The sequence below is a fragment of the Sorex araneus genome, chromosome 3, assembly GCF_027595985.1.
Source record: "Sorex araneus isolate mSorAra2 chromosome 3, mSorAra2.pri, whole genome shotgun sequence".
Classification (NCBI taxonomy): domain Eukaryota; kingdom Metazoa; phylum Chordata; class Mammalia; order Eulipotyphla; family Soricidae; genus Sorex; species Sorex araneus.
In genome coordinates this window covers 152,725,927-152,742,320 of record NC_073304.1, presented here as the reverse complement: position 1 = coordinate 152,742,320, position 16,394 = coordinate 152,725,927, and the positions used below count along the sequence as shown (strand labels likewise).

The following is a 16,394-nucleotide window of genomic DNA, read 5'->3' as shown; positions in this document are numbered from 1 at the left end:
CGGGTAGGGCATTTGCCTTGCACGCGGCCGACCTGGGTTCGATTCCCAGCATCCCATATGGTCCCCTGCGCACCGCCTGGGGTGATTCCTGAGTGCATGAGCCAGGAGTAACCTCTTTGCATTGCCAGATGTGACCCAAAAAGAAAAAAAAAAGCTGAGAACTGTAGAAAAAGATTGCTAAAATCAGTAGAAATTTTAAGGGAGGACAAAGGGAAGAGCAGGAAAAATGGGAAGCAGGTTTATTTAAGTAGGGTGCATAGTAAAGGAAGGGGAAAACTTCTAACCTATTTTTAATTTTATATTTTTATATTTGGGCCACACCCAAGATGCTCAGAGCTTACTTCTGGCTCTGAGCTTAGGAAAAGCTAAAAAGTTTGAGGGACCATATGGATTTCAGGGTCAAACCCAAGTTGGCTGCATGCAAGACAAGAGCCTTACTCGCTATACTGGCTCTCCAGCCCTTCTATCTTTAATTTTTTGAGGTATTGTTATTTACAATATTTACAATATTGTTCATTAGAGGGTTTTCTGAATATAATGTCTTGGCATCACCCTCTCCAGCAGTGTATGCTCCCCTGTACTGTTATTCTTTAATTAGGAGTATTGGTGAGCACTTTGCCCTGAGTTTAAGATATGCAACTTGGCAAGACAAAGGTGTCAGGAAAGAGCAGTGTTTGACGTGTTTGTCATATCTTAAGTCACTGTCATGAAATACATATCAGAAAGTTGTTTTGGGGCCACCCTTGGCCGAATCAGGGGACCATATGAGGTACCAAGGGTCAAACCTATAAGCTGGGTTGGCTGAGTGCAAGGCCAGACCTTTACCTGAAGTAGTATCATTCCAGCCCCAGTACAATACTTTTTAAAGATCACCAGGGAATTTGACTTCGTCTTTTTTTTCTTCTTTTGCACAGAGGGGTTACTCCTGGCTCTGCACTCAGGAATTACTCCTGGGACCATATGGGATGCTGGGAATCAAACCTGGATTGGCGGTATGCAAGGCAAATGCTCTACCCGCAGTGCTATCCCTCCAACCCCCAAACTTCGTTGTTTTACAGGGCTTCTCTTCCAGAGTTACAACCCAACACATAGTTCTCACCACTCAAGAGTTGTCTATAAAGTTTTACATGAACTTTCGTCTCTCCTCAAACCTCGTATTTATACTGGGGTGGGAAGGGTGATGCTTGGGCTATACTGTGTGGTCCTCAGGGCTTAACTCTAATTAGGGTGTCACTCCTGGTGGGGCTTTGAAAACAATACGTGGTGCATGCGATAGAACTGGGGTCTGCGGGGCTTAACTCTAATCAGGGTGTCACTCCTGGTGGGGCTTTGAAAACAATACGTGGTGCATGCGATAGAACTGGGGTCTGCGGTGGCAAGGAAAGTGTCCGGGGTGTGTGTACGCTCCGTGGCGTCCAGGCCTGCCAGAACATTTAAACCCCCATACTATGTCTGGGGTTCTTAGTCTGGTTGCTTTTCTCCGGACACAAAGGAGAAATACTTCCTTTAATGGTCCCATGTCCAGGCTTCTGCAGCATGCTCTGCTGCCCCCAATACCTGACGGATGACATTCAGACCAAGTGTCACTTCTTCCAGAGGCCTTTCTGGATTTGGTGATTTCTCCAAATCACACGCGCGCCCCCTTTTCTCCCTTCCCTGCCTATCTCTCCCGAACTCATTGCTGCCTGGCACGCGACTGTGCCCCATTGGCCTTTCTCTCCAAGCTGCCCTCGGCCAACACGTAGAAGGGAACTTGGCACAAGACTTGCAGTAACTTTCTGCTGGACTGACGAGCACTGGCTATGAGCATGACGAAACAGCTTTCTTTCCTCAGAAATCCCGAGTCCGCTTGGGAGCCAGAGGAGCGAACTGTCCCCGGTGCACAAGTCCGGAGCCCACTGGAGCCTGCGCCTCTGCCGCCTGAGGCTCTCGGGAACGGCCCGCAGTATGCACCTGCGAGGCGGGATCTCGCCCTTCTTTCCTCCCTAGAACACAGACGGGCCAACCGTCCCGTGCTGCTTGTTCCCCGGGCGAGCGCCTGGGCGCCGGGCAGGGTCCAGGCAGGGTCCGGCCGGGGCTCGGCCGGGGCGAGCTGGGCCGCGGCGGCGCAGACGCACTCGGACACGAGGCAAGATGGCTGCCGGCAACCGCGTCGCCGGCGGCACCCTCGGGAGCCAGCGGCCGAGCAACGGGAGTGCCCCGGCCCGGCGTGGCGAGCCGAGGCGGGGCCGCGGAGCGCACGGGACAGCACCCTAAGGCCGCCTCCGAGCGGGACCGCCTCCTTCCACCTTCCCGGCGCGCTGGCCCACGGTCCGCTCCGCAGTGCCGCCGCGCAGGCGCACGCCCTACGGAGGCGTCCACTGTCCCGGGGGCCTGCGGGCGCTGTGCGCGCGTTTCTGGTCCTCGGCCTCTGATTGGTCGTGCCGTCCCGCCATCCCGCCCCCTGCGCTCTCTTGGCCCGGACGGAAGCGAGGGGGTGGTGCCAGGCGGCGCGTGCGCGATACTGTTGCTGTCCCTCTGCTGCTATTGCGTTGCAAAAAAATTCTGTCTAGGTAGCCTTGGGCCTTTCTGTGCTAGAGGATCTCAGGGCGTGAGGCGCTGCAGCTGGCGGGGCAGTTGGGTATTAATCCCATTTACGCGATCAGCACTCGCCCTTCCTGGAGGGTGGGCACGCACGGAGCGGGGACGGTACCTCCGCGCTGAGAAGCGAAGCGTGTAAAACCATTTGTTTCGGGGCGTTCCGAGAGGCTTCGCAGGATCGTTTTCTGCGTAATTCTTCCGTGGTTACTGACTGGTCCAAACACACCCCCCGTGACCTGTGATAAACCTGGGGGGCCCGCACCCCGCCTGTGGCGTGCCGGCGCGCCCCGCAGCTGCTCCGGCCGTGCCTCGGGCGGAACGGGCGCGTGCAGGTCCCACCCCCCGCCGCCCTCCGCGCCGCGGCCTCACGCACTCGCAGTGGTCGTGGCCGCTCCCGCCGCCGCCGGACGAGCAGCGGCGCCTGTGCAGAGCGGGAAGATGGCGGCCGGCGGCGGCGGGGGCAGCGGCAAGGCCGCCTCCTCGTCGGCCTCCTCGGCGGGCGCGCTGGAGTCCTCGCTCGATCGCAAGTTCCAGTCGGTCACCAACACCATGGAGTCCATCCAGGGCCTGTCGTCGTGGTGTATCGAGAACAAGAAGCACCACGGCACCATCGTGTACCACTGGATGAAGTGGCTGCGGCGATGTGAGTGCGGGGCGCGGGCCGGGCGCGGGGGGCCTCCCGCCGCCTCCGCGTTGCCGAGGGCTCGGTCGGGGGCCCGGGGCGGAGAGGCCGGCGCCGCTGCCCGGCCGGCCGGCTCAGGGGCTCGTGGCCGCGCGCTCGCCGTGACCTTGGGCCGTTGGGCCCAGACCGCTGGAAATGCCTGTGATCGTTAGGGACGCGGCCCCGCCGCCGGGAGACGCTCGCGCCCGCGCGCCCAGGCCTCGGCGTGGGCCCGGCGCCCCGGCTCCGCGGGAGAGGCGGGACGCTCGTGTCTTCCGCGGACTCGGGCGCGGCGCCCACCTGCGGCCCGGACCGTGTCGTCACACGGGAACGGGTCCCGTCCCCTCTCGAAGCCGATTTGCTCCTAGAGGGATCCGAACCGACTACCCGGCACGGCGCTGTCGGGTAGAGACTCGCCCTCTGCCTGGGCCCCGCGTTTCGGGGGGCTCTGTCGGAACTCCCCGCCCTCCGGCTCCGGAGCGAGCCCCGACGGTCCAGAGCAGCTCGTGTGGGAGCGGTCGCGCGTGTCCCGGGGGAGAGTCGGCTGCGCCCGCCGGAAGATGGCCCATCCCGGAGACCCGAGTTGCACGGCTGCTGCCGCGGGCCGGCGGCCTGTCAGCGTGGGGCCGGCCACCTCCTCGCTCCTGCCGTTGGCTCCGTGGGGCTGGGCTTGTGCTTTCCGTTTAGAACACAGAGGGCAAAGCCCCGCGCTGTGGGCGGAGAGCTAGGCTGAGAGCTAGGCTGCGGGTCACCGGGGGTTGCCACTGCCGGGGAGAGTGACACTCTAAAGATTGCAGGACCGAGACAGCGGCGTGAGCTCTGTCAGTTGCAGCTCAGAGAGTTTCTTCTTCTGACGCGAAATTGTCCTACAGTATGACAAAGACTCACCAGGTGTATGCCTGTTCCCAAGTCCTGGGCTGTCATTTTCAGTTTTCTGTTTCATCAACGTCTTCTGAAGCTCCGAGAAGGAGATTTTTATCACTAGTGGAAAAGCTGAGGCTCAGAAACGTACAGAAATTCCTTTAGTGTACAGATAGTGAAATTAGGATTTGACAGTGGTTGAATTAAATCAGTGAGAGTGTTTCCCACATGAGATTTTTTTTCTTGTTTTTGGGCCACATCTGGTGGGGTCGAACCCTGGCCTCCTGCATGTATATAGCCCACTGAGCTGTTTAACAAAACCCAGATTTGTTTGTTTTGGGGCCACCTCCTGCAGTGTTTAGGGTTTACTCTTGGTAGCTCCAGCCCACAAGATTATTCTGTTTTTGTTTGCTTCTGTTTTGGGTCACACCTGGCTCTGTGCTCAGGGATCACTCCTAGCAAGGCTCGAGAATGCTTTGGGGTGGATTGAACCTGAGTTGGCTAGTAAGGCAAACACCTACTACTGTACTATCACTCTACCATCTCAGATTATTCTTAAAATGTACTGGGAATACCAGTGATAAAAAGCTATACTCGTGAGCTTTTTTTTTTTTTTCTTTTTGGGTCACAACCCAGTGATGCTCAGGGGTTACTCCTGGCTCTGCACTCAGGAATTACTCCTGGCGGTGCTTGGGGGACCATATGGGATGCTGGGGATTGAACCCGGGTCGTCCCCGTGCAAGGCAAACACCCTATCTGCTGTGCTATCGCTTCGGCCCCTACACTCGTGAGCTTTGAACATGTTCTCCACAAATGTTTTACTTCCAGTGTTAAAACATTTGCCATGTTTCCTTTAGTTGTTTTAATAGTATGGTTCCATCATTTGCAAGGATATGTTGGTCTCCATTCCTGCCTGTGGGATTACAAATGAAAATTGAATGTCCGTTTTTTTTTTTTTTTTTTGCTTTTTGGGTCACACCCGGTAATGCACAGGGGTCACTCCTGGCTCTACACTCAGGAATTACCCCTGGCTGAGCTCAGGAGACCATATGGGATGCTGGGAATCGAACCCGGGTTGGCCGCGTGCAAGGCAAACGCCCTACCCGCTGAGCTATATCACTCCAGCCCCTAAATGTCTTTTTTGACTAGTCAGCAACAATGAGATAAACTGGAATCACATTTTCCTTACTCTGTTATTGATACTGTGCCTGAATTTGTGTGCCTTGTTGCTGTTTATGAGTTAAAAAAAAATAAAGAAAAAGATTTCTCTAGGACGACAGGATTTCATCTGAAGTTCAGTCTATACAGATCCTTAGAGTTTCATGCTTGTGGCTTTTTAAAAACCTGTTTCCCCCAACCCCCACCCACAATAGAATAGAATTTAATTTTCTAAAATGGCTAAGGGTAATTTGTAGAGTCCAGGAGCTCACACATGCCAGGCCTGTGTTCTGTTGCGGAGCCACATCCCCAGCCCTTAATTTCCTATTTCTTTCCAGTCAGGATTATTTTAGTTTGGTTTGGTTTCTGAATCGGCTTTACACAAACGTGTGAAGTAGGTGCCTGATATTTCCACTCTCTGTCTGTTTTCCTTGTGTCGTTTTTTGTCTCTATTCTTCTGGCATCCTTTATTTGGTTAATTATATTTAGAGTTCTCTGCATGTCAGTTACGGGTATTAGCGCTTTCAAACAGATTTTCATTGGGGGAGGGGGCGTAAGAGAGTTTTATTTAGGAAATGGGAGAGAAGTGAGAGGAGAGAAATGAGGAAATCCTGTGGTGGGAAAGGAAGGAGTCACTCCCACGTTGGGATATGGGTGATGGGATATGGATGGAACTTTCTGGAGTTATGGGAGGTTTGGGTCAGTGGCGGTATTCAGGGGCTACTCCTTGGGCCTTGCTCTGTGCTTTGAGATCACTCCTGGTAGTGCTTAGGGGATGATCTGTGTTGCTAGGTATTGAACCCGGTTAGCATCATTCAAGGCTTAACCCCTCCCTCTTCTATCCCTCTGGTCCTGAGAAAATTTATGTTTTTGGTGTCAGGTACCTCGAACATATGAAGTATTAAAGGAGCTACACTCTAAGCTGGTTCTTTCAGCTGGTTTTTATTTTTCTCAACTGTCTACAGTTTCCCTCTCCCCTTCCATCTCCTTCTCTTCCCTTTTCCCCTCTGGACCCTGTGCATGCAAGGCAGGCACCCTACCGACCCTCTGTGCTGTCGCTCTGGCCCCCATGTCATGTATCTTTTAATTTGCTTGACAAGCACTCATACCGTCATGTTTTTCAAAGTGGTCTTTATGTGGCATAAACGGGTGTCATTCCTGTGTTCCAGTGGGATTCCATTAACAATGGGATTCAGATATAGACATTTAAGAATCCATGACATTGCCCTTCCTAATCATTTCATCTAAGCTCATTTTTACTGCTTAGAAGAAAGGCCTTCTTTTTTTCATTTTGTTTTGGGTGTGGTGGTGATTTGGGCCATATCTGATGGTGTTTATTTTAATTTTTTAAAATTTTTAAATTTTTTTATTTTATTGAATCACTGTGAGACAGTTACAAGCTTTCATTTTTGGGTTACATTCTCATAGTGATCAAACACCCATCCCTCCACCAGTGCACATTCCCCACCACCAATATCCCGGGTATGTCCCCCTGTCCCACCCTCCCCCCTACCTCCATGGCAGACAATATTCCCCGTACTCTCTACTTTTGTGCCTTATGGTTTGCAACACAGACACTGAGAGGTCATCCTCTGATGGTGTTTAAGGCTTTCCCTGGCGGTACTTGGTGTTCCAGACCATATCTGGTGCCAGGTTCAGTTGCATGCAAGGAAAGCTTCTTAACCCCTGTTACCTCTATGACCCTTCCATCACATTTAATTTAATTTATTTATTTATTTATTTTGCTTTTTGGGTCACAGCCAGCGATGCTCAGGGGTTACTTCTGGCTTTGCACTCAGGAATTACTCCTGGCGGTGCTTGGGGGACCATATGGGATGCCGGGGATCGAACCCAGGTCGGCCGCGTACAAGGCAAATGCCCTACCCGCTGTGCTATCGCTCCGGCCCCTCCATTACATTTTAAATGTCAAATGGTCATCGATGTGGGAAAAAAACCAAAAAAACAAGAACAGGGAAAAACAAGACTTAGAATGAGACCGAGCTTCAGATCTCAAATTAATCACTTAATATCTTGGCCACGCTATACAAATTATTTAAATTATGACCACTCTTAATTTTTTGTTTTGTTTGGGAAGCTGCACCTGGTGCTGGCGGTGGGTGGTGGGGACTCTTGATGCACTGCCTGGGATGTTGTTGGGATTGAAGCTACAGAACAAAACATGCACTGCAGCTCCTCTTTCCTGTCCAGTGATCCTCAATTTCTGATCTGTAAGTAAAGATAATAATTGTGAGGTTTCTGTCTCCTTGTTTGAGTGGCGGGCAGAATTGAACGGAGGGCTCGCATGCTAGGCAGCTGCTTTACTGGCCCATGTCCTCTATGCTAATATGTCTTCTTTAGCCTGGACCTAACATAGAGAAACATTTAGCATTAAAAACATTAGTTTGGGGGCCAGAGCAGTAGTACAGGTCAGACACATGATTGCACACGACTGACCTAGGTTCGATACCTGGCATTCCATTCCTGCACTAATGGGTTCTTTTTTCTTTTGGGGTCACACCCAATGACGCACAGGGGTTACTCCTGGCGCATGCACTCAGGAATTACTCCTGGCAGTGCTCAGGGGACCATATGGGATGCTGGGAATCGAACCCGGGTCAGCCACATGCAAGGCAAATGCCCTGTCCGTTGTGCTATTGCTCCAGCCCCTGCACTGGTGGGTTCTTGATAATTGTATGAAACATTTGCACACAAAAGTAAGACGCTTATGAAGGTAGAATTTAGGGGCTGGAGTGGTAGTACAGTGGGTAGGGCGCATGCAGCTGAATCAGCTTTTGTCCTTGGCATCCCATATGGTTTCCCAAGCCCAACAGGAGAGATCCCTGAGTGCAGAGCCAAGAGTATCACCAAATGTGGTCCCAAAACAAAAGCGAAAAAGTTACAGTTTATTGTACAGTTCAAATAGATGGATCTGGATCCTTCCTCAGTTTTTACCTGCCTGTGATACTCGTCCCATGTTGCCTGGTCCAGTGTGTGAATTCCTAAGTCCTATCCCTGTCAATCTCTTCTCCAGTGTCTAATGGCCTGGTCTTTTCCCTACACTGTTCTCTCTCCACTGAATGCTTTCCTAGTCACTTGCTGAGTCTTTTTCTGACTGTACCCCAGTGGTTTCCTGACCACCTAAAGTTCAGGCAGGCACGTACTTTGGGGGGACTCCTTTGCTCAGTACCTGTCACTGTCTGGGTCTTCAAGCCCTCCCTCTATCTTAGTCTCTGAGTTCTCCCTCACTGTGCTGCTGTGCAGGTGCACAACCCCTACCTGGTCCTGCTGTCCTGCTGTCTGCCTTGGACATAGGTGAGTGTGCAGAGTGGGGAGTGGGGAGTGTGACTGAGACCTTTCAGCTCCTGCTGCCCCACGTCCCCAAGTCTTCCCATTTCTGTTCAGTTCAGCTACATGTAAGGCAAATCCTTAGCGCCTGTGCTCTCTCTCCAGCCCCATGGATGAAAAAGTTGTCTTGTTTTGGTCTTTTGGGGTAACAATGGGCTGTGCTTATGGCTTACTCCTGGCTCTGTGCTCAGGATCACTTCTACTTGACAGGACTCGTGGATCATCTGGGATGCTAGGAATCAAACCCAGGTTTACTGTATGCAAAACAAGCACCTTATCTCCTGTACTGTCCAGACTCATTGATTCACTCGATTTTCCCTGAACCCTGCTGACCACCATTGTGTTACAGGGCCTCCTCTCTTTGTACCGTAACCTACAATGCTAGAGAATATCTGATCACTTGTTTATTTGACTACAGGTAATTCACCGGCCTTCTTATTAACTGGAGTGATGAAATTTTGCATCCTTGTTTTTTGTTTTTTTGTTTTCATAGCAAAACTTTATTGTTTTGTGGATTTGAAGTTTAGATGTTTACTCTTTTTTAAGACCAAACTTGGCTGTGTATTGTTTTGATGGATTTAAAAAGGGCAGACAGGTTGAACATGCTGTTTGTCTTCCAGAAATTCTGAATATGAAGCATATTTAGATTAAAGAATAAAAGAGGTGATCAGAGTGATAAGACAGTAGGTAGGGTGCTTGCCTTGCACACAGCTGAGCTGTGTTTGATCCCCAGTACCCTATATGGTCCCCTGATCCCACCAGAGTGCAGTCAGGAGTAGGTATTAAGCATCGCCTGGTATGGCCCCAAACCAAAAACAAAAAAGATAAGGAATAAAAGAGTGGCTGAAAACTTTGTGGCTAAAAGTTTGGGGGTGCAACATTGGATAGTGGGCATAAAGCTTTTTCTTATGTATGTAAATGCAGATAGGCTAAAGAGCCCAGTGTCGTTCAAAGATGAATTTTACTTATAAATTTCTATTTTACATTTAATTCTTCCAACACATATGTAATTTTTTTGGGGGGGGATAGTGCTTAGCTTAGGGCTCACTCCTGGCTTTGTGCTCATTGTTGACTCCTGGCGGGCTTGGGGAACCATGCGGATGCCGGGGGTGGAACCTGTGTCCACGTATTCAAGGCAAGTGCCTTACCAGCTGTACTGTCTCTCCAGCCCCTAAATATTTTTGATACTTTCTTTGCCAGGCACTCGGGATGCAGCAAATTGACATAACAAAAAGTTTTGCCTTCACAGAATTTATATTCTAGTGACAGGAGGCAAAATTAAGAAACAAAATATCAAATTGATTAGAAGGTAAAAATATTAGAAGTACTGTAGAAAATGATAAAGCATTAAAAGATACAGACTGGGGGGCTGGAACGATAGCACAGCGGGTAGGCGTTTACCTTGCACGCGGCCGACCCGGGTTCGATCCCCGGCATCCCATATGGTCCCCCAAGCACCGCCAGGAGCAATTCCTGAGTGCAAAGCCAGGAGTAACCCCTGAGCATCGCTGGGTGTGACCCAAAAAGCAAAAAAAAAAAAAAAAAAAAAAAAGATACAGACTGCTGGGAGTTTATAACCTTGGATGCGGTGTTCAAGAAAGGCACCTGAGCTCCCAGAAGGTATCATTTGAACTGAGAGGTGTGGGATTGAGCAAAATAGAGAAACTGATGTTGGTGGTGGTGTGGCGGCAGACAGAACCAAAAGATACGAAGGTTCTGAACTTAAGAGTGTGCAGTTTCGGTGGCTGAAAGGGAATTTGTGGCTGAGAGGGGTTAGATAGGATTTTATTATTTTTATTATTATTTTATTTTATTATTATTATTTTTTTTTTGGTCACACCTGGTGATGCATAGGAGTTCTTACTGGCTCATGTACTCAGGAATTACTCCTGGTGGTGCTCAGGGGACCATATGGGATGCTGGGAATCGAACCCGGGTCGGCCACATGCAAGGCAAATGCCCTACCTGCTGTGCTATCATATCACTCCAGCCCCCTGAGAGGGGTTAGAACGAGGAGGAGTGGGTGAAGTCAGAGATGATGGCGGTGTTGGTATGTGAGGCACGGATCACCAGGGGGCTAAGGGGACTCTTAGGGTGTGGGGCAGACAGAGGGAGGGAGACCCCAATTAAGTGCCTATTGTAGTGATAATCCTAGTGTAAACTGTTGATTTGGATGACTTTGTGACCAGTGAAAGAGATACTGAGTAATTTGATTACGGATTTTTAAAAAATTTAATTTTTTTTTTTTGGTGTGTGTCTTTTTGGGTCCACTAAGTGATGCTCAGGGGTTGCTCTTGGCTCTGCACTCAGGAATTACTCCCAGCGGTGCTCAGGGATCATAGGGGATACCAGGGATCTAATTGGGTCAGCCGCATGCAAGGCAAACTCCCTACCCGCTGTACTATTTCTCCAGTCTCCCGGATTTTTTTTTCCTTTTTGGGTCACACCCGGCAATGCTCAGGAGTTACTCCTGGCTCTGCACTCAGGAATTACTCCTGGCAGTGCTTGGGGGACTATATGGGATGCTGGGAATTGAACCCAGGTGCCCGTTTGCGTGCAGGGCAAATGCCCTCCCTGCTGTGCTATCACTCCAGCCCCTCCCGGATTTATTTTTAAGATAGAGCCAACCTAGTTTTCAGTTAGATTAAAATTTGGGGTCAGAGAGGAGAGTCAGAAATACTCTGGAGGGGGGGCACGGGATAATGGTGGGTGGAATCTTGGAATGCTGGTGGCGGGATTGGGATGATAGCTCTCTACATATGATATAATGGTTTCGGTTATTTTTTTGTGTCTACTTTTACATTTGTATGTGTATGTTTATGTGTTTGGTTTGCTTTTGGACTATACCTGGCAATGCTCAGGGGTTATTCCTGGCTCTGCACTCAGGGATCATTCCTGGTGGTGCTCGGGGGGCCATGTGGGTTGCCAGGGATTGAACCTGGGTTGACTGCATACAATACCAGTGCCCTACTATCCCTCTGTCCCATTTACTAATTAAAAAATTATTATTGAATCACCATGAATTGCAGAGTTATGAAGTTGTTCATGTTTGAGTTTCAGGCATGCAGTGTTCTGGAATCTGTCCTTCTCCAGAGGCTGCTTACCACCACAAGTGTCCCTTGTAAGCCTCCCGGCTCCCAGCCTGCTTCTGTGGCAGACACTTTTTTTCTTTCAGGCATCAGTATTAAGTTATGATTTTTGGAGCGATAGCACAGCGGGTAGGGTGTTTGCCTTGCACACGGCTGATGTGGGTTCGATTCCTCTGTCCCTTTTGGAGAGCCTGGCAAGCTACCAAGAGTATCCTGCCTGCATGGCAGAGCCTGGCAAACTCCCCGTGGCATATTCGATATGCCAAAAACAGTAACAACAAGTGTCACAATGAGGACATTACTGGTGCCTGCTCGAGCAAATCGATGAACAATGGGATGACAGTGCTACAATGCAAGATTTTTGTTTTTTGCCTACACCCGATGTACTGGTGCATGAGCTTACTACTGGCTCTTGCTCAGGTGGTCTCAGGAGACCATCTGGCATGCTGGGGATGGAACCCAGTAAGTGCCTTACCCTACTGTACTGTCTGTGACCCCTAAAATATCTTGATTTTATAATTGTATATACTAAACATATATATACACAATGTATATACAATATATACTAAATAGGGCTAGAGTGATAGCACAGCGTGTAGGGTGTTTGCCTTGCACGCGGCCGACCTGGGTTCAATTCCTCCGTTCCTCTTGGAGAGCCCAGCAAGCTACTGAGAGTTTCCCTGTCTGCACAGGAGAGCCTGGCACGCCTGGCGTATTTGATATGCCAGAAACAGTAACAAGAAGTCTCACAATGGAGACGTTACTGGTGCCCGCTCGAGCAAATTGATGAACAACAGAACGACAGTGCTACAGTGCATATTAAACAAGTCTTCTTATGAACAATGAGATTTTGCAGAATCAGTGATATTCTTCACTCAGCTCTTTTATGTCTCAAATGCAGATGTTACAGTTATGGTTTTCTGTGGGCTTGAAGCAGTTTGGACAACTTATTTCTTTACCAGCTCCCAGAGTAAGCTAAAGATTAATTTATGCTGCAGGTACATTTCCCACAATTTGAAAATTGACACATTGATATATTTCAGGTGGTTCTGTATTATGATAAAATCTGAAAGATAGGCTTATTGACCTTGGAAAAATGCTGGTGTTAAGTTTGCTGAAATTGTCTGAATTTCAGCAGTTGTGTGAAACACTACAGTCTGTAGCTATGTTACAGTAGTCTGAAAAGAAGGGGTGTTCTGTATGCAAGTCATTTTTAGGAGGTAGAGGCTTACTTACTGATTTTTCAGTGACTTGGCCTTCTGCCTTTCAGAAGTAGTGCATGTGTACAAGCACCTTGGCTCTGCACTCAGGAACTACCCCTGGCGGTGCTCAGGGGAACATATGGGATGCTGGGAATAGAACCCAGGTTGGCCCCATGCAAGGAAGACGCCCTACCTGCTGTGCTATCACTCCAGCTCCTGGAATTCTAAATTTTTAAATATTTGGGGTTCAGAGGCATCTCTGTGGCATGCTTCCTCTTCCAAGATTCATTTGTGATCTCTGAATCATGGCCATTAATGCACTTAAATGGCCTACTTTTGATCTTTTTCGAGATTTATCTATGGGTCTCTGAAGCAAGGCCAATAAATGAGCTTGTATAGCTGAGCCGGAGGTGGTTCCCATACCTAACTTTTGACCGTTTTAAATTTCTTGGGAAACTTTTTTTTTTTTTGCGATGCACAGGGTTTACTCCTGGCTCTTCACTCAGGAATTACTCCTGGCGGTGCTCAGGGGACCATGTGGGATGCTGGGATTCGAACCCGGGTTGGCTGTGTGCAAGGCAAACGTCCTACCCACTGTGCTATCCTCCAGTCCCAAATTTCTTGGGAAACTTGATCCCAAGTCGTTGGGGTCCAACCAGAGGCACGGCGGCAATTTTGGGGTATCAGGACGTCTGAAGGCACCACTGGGCAGCTGATGCACTCGCCTCACGGGTACAGCTTGACCTGCTGGGCGGCACCGTACCTACCTCCCCCCCAAAAAAAAAGTTTCTTGAGAGAGAGATAGAAGAAAATTGCCTGCCACAGAGGCAGATAGGGGTGGGGTAGAAGTAGTGGGCTGGAGGGAAACTGGGAACACTGGTGATGGAAATGTACACTGGTGAAGGGATAGACGTTAGAACATTATATAACTGAAACTCAGAAAACTTTGTAACTGTGTATCTCACTGTGATTCAACTAAAAAAGTTCAAAAAAGTAAGAAAGAAAAACATATTATTTTGTTAGGTCCAGATTTTGGTAGTGACCTTTATCTTATCTTAACCTGCATTCTTCCACCTGATTCCAGTGTTCTTTCACTTTATGTATCCTTGGTTCCCACTAGCAGAGAGAGAGAATTTAATTTATTATTCATTAGTAAAAGTTGCACTGTTAGAGGGGGAACAGATCTAGTAATGATAGGTATTAAAATCTGCCTTAAAAACAGGAAAAACTTGTTGGGTCGAGTGGATAGGCCTGGATTGCCAGCATCCCATTGGGTCTCCTGAGCACCAACAGGAGTGATCCTTATTTTAGTTAGGCGATCGGGTTAGTCAGTATTCCTTAGATGAGCTGAACACAGCGCTAGAGCACATGTTTGGCCTGTGGCTAAGCCCTGAGTTTGCTCCTAATTTGGCATGTTCCCTAGTTGTGCTGTCTTGTTGATCCTAGTATCTGGGCTTGACTAAGTATAGTCGAGCAGCTCCTGGGACCCCTGAACACTGTATGAAGGCCCCCCCCCAACCCAACCCTGCCACAGTTAAAAAAAATTTCATTGAAGGGGGACCAGGTAAGAAAAAAAAAAGATTTGTGGGGTGTGGGCTATAGTATGGTGGATAGGCACTTACCTTACACTCAGCCAACCTGGGTTCAATCCACAGCACCCTATCTGGTCTCTTGGCACTGCCAGGAGTGATCTCTGAATCTCCGAGCACAGAACTAGGAGTAGGCTCTTAGGATATCTGGGAGTGACCCAAAAACAACAAAACAACTAATACAGGAAAAGGAAATGGTACCCGGTTTCAAGGTGGCTAAGCATTAGCTCACATTTTGTTTTATGTAGCAGGTAGAAAGTATAAGATGCTATGAGAACTTTATTATTGTTTCCGTTTAATTTTCAGTCATTAATAATAGTGTACATCACATGCCCTAACCAAAATAGGACCAGAGTGACAATATGGCGGATAGGGCACTTGCCTTGTCTGTTAGAGGTCTGGGGTCTGTCCCCAGCACCGCATATGGTTCTCTACTCTGTGTGGCCCCAATACAAACAAGCAAGAACCAAAAATAAACACTAGAAATGGACTACATGTGGAAAAGCTCAGTCTAATGAACTGAAAAACCTAAAGCCTTTTCCCCATATAATGTTGAGGGATTAGTGACCAAGAGTGTTATGGTAATGCATCTCTAACATATTCCATCGTAAAAGGTGAGAGTACAGAAAGCACTGGAAGAAATTATGGATGAGAAGTTTGACAAGTGACTGACACAAATGTATAAGAAATAGAATGTATGTAAGGTGGTTAAATAAAAGAAATCTACATTTAGGGACTGAAATCAGCCCAGTGGGAGAGCATTTGTCTGGCATGAGAGGCTTCAGTTTTGATGCTCCTCTGCCCCCCAGCAGGCTGTGGGAAAAAAAAAAAGTAAATCTGTGTCTACAAATTGTGGGAGGGAAGTTTGGGGCAATGCCAAGCAGTGTTCTGGAGTTCTTGACATGCTTGGGGACCATAGGGCATGTTGGGGATTGGACCAGGGTCAGCCACATGCAAGACAAATGTTATAACCCTTAAACTATCTCTCTAGCCTGCTGTTTCTGTATATTTTGTAGCTAAACTGAAAAATTCCAGAGACAAAGAGGAGCTGTTAGAAACAGCATGAAGGAGGGACCTGGAGCGATAGCACAGCGGGTAGGGCGTTTGCCTTGCACTTGGCCGACCCGGGTTCAATTCCCAGCATCCCATATGGTCCTCTGAGCACCACCAGTAGTAATTCTTGAGTGAAGAGCCAGGAGTAACCCCTGTGCATCGCCAGATGTGAACCAAAAAGCAAAAAAAGATTAAAAAAAAAAAAAGAAACAGCATGAAGGAATGGATAAGTAAAGGCAAAGGAATGACAGTTATGGGATGTGAAGATGCTTGCTTTTGATGCCTTGGTTCAAATCTGTGGCACTGCATTTGGTCCCCTGAGCTTCAGCCATCACCACCTTGCCCCCAAAGAAGTAAAATAATGGTGTTTCTTTTGTGGAGTTTAAAAGAGCAGTTAAGGGGCCCCAGCAATAGTTCACTTGCCTTGCGCACTTGTTAACCTGGGTTCGATCCCTGGCACCTCATATGGTCCCTTGAGTACCTCCAGGAGTAAGTCCTGAGCACTGCTGGTATGACTCTAAAACAAAACAAAATAGAAAAAGCCCCAACAAACCAAACAAAAATAAAAAATAAAACACTAGAATCTGGGTTAAGTTGTAGGGGTAGAGGAGATATTGATAATTTAATTTAACTTGAGACTTTTTTTTTCTATGACATGTTTCTTTTTTGCACTGCCCTTTTTGTGTGTGTGATGACCAAGCAGATCCTTCCCCACTCCCCTTCTGCTCCTCTCCTTCATCCCCGCTTTGCCCCCCTCTCCTCAGGCAGGGGGATGCCCAGTGTGGTGCCCAACGAGAGCTGCTGTCTGTGGTTTGCTTGTGTGTGTCCCAGTTGTTTCCTGGCTGTGGTCTCACTG

General features: G+C 48.7%; 1 protein-coding gene across 4 annotated transcripts in view; it reads left to right on the top strand.

Moving 5' to 3' along the window:
- Positions 1-516: 516 nt before the first annotated feature.
- Positions 517-16,394, top strand: part of RPRD2 (regulation of nuclear pre-mRNA domain containing 2) — an 82,472-nt gene continuing 66,594 nt past the window's right edge. For 2 of the 4 annotated variants that reach the window (XM_012934904.2, XM_004618067.2), the window contains exon 1: positions 517-3,223. In XM_012934904.2, coding sequence (XP_012790358.2) covers positions 3,019-3,223 — 205 coding nt within the window. In that variant the 5' untranslated portion in view covers positions 517-3,018. The remainder of the gene's footprint in view (positions 3,224-16,394) is intronic. The other 2 variants (XM_055132557.1, XM_055132556.1) reach the window with 1 other exon arrangement.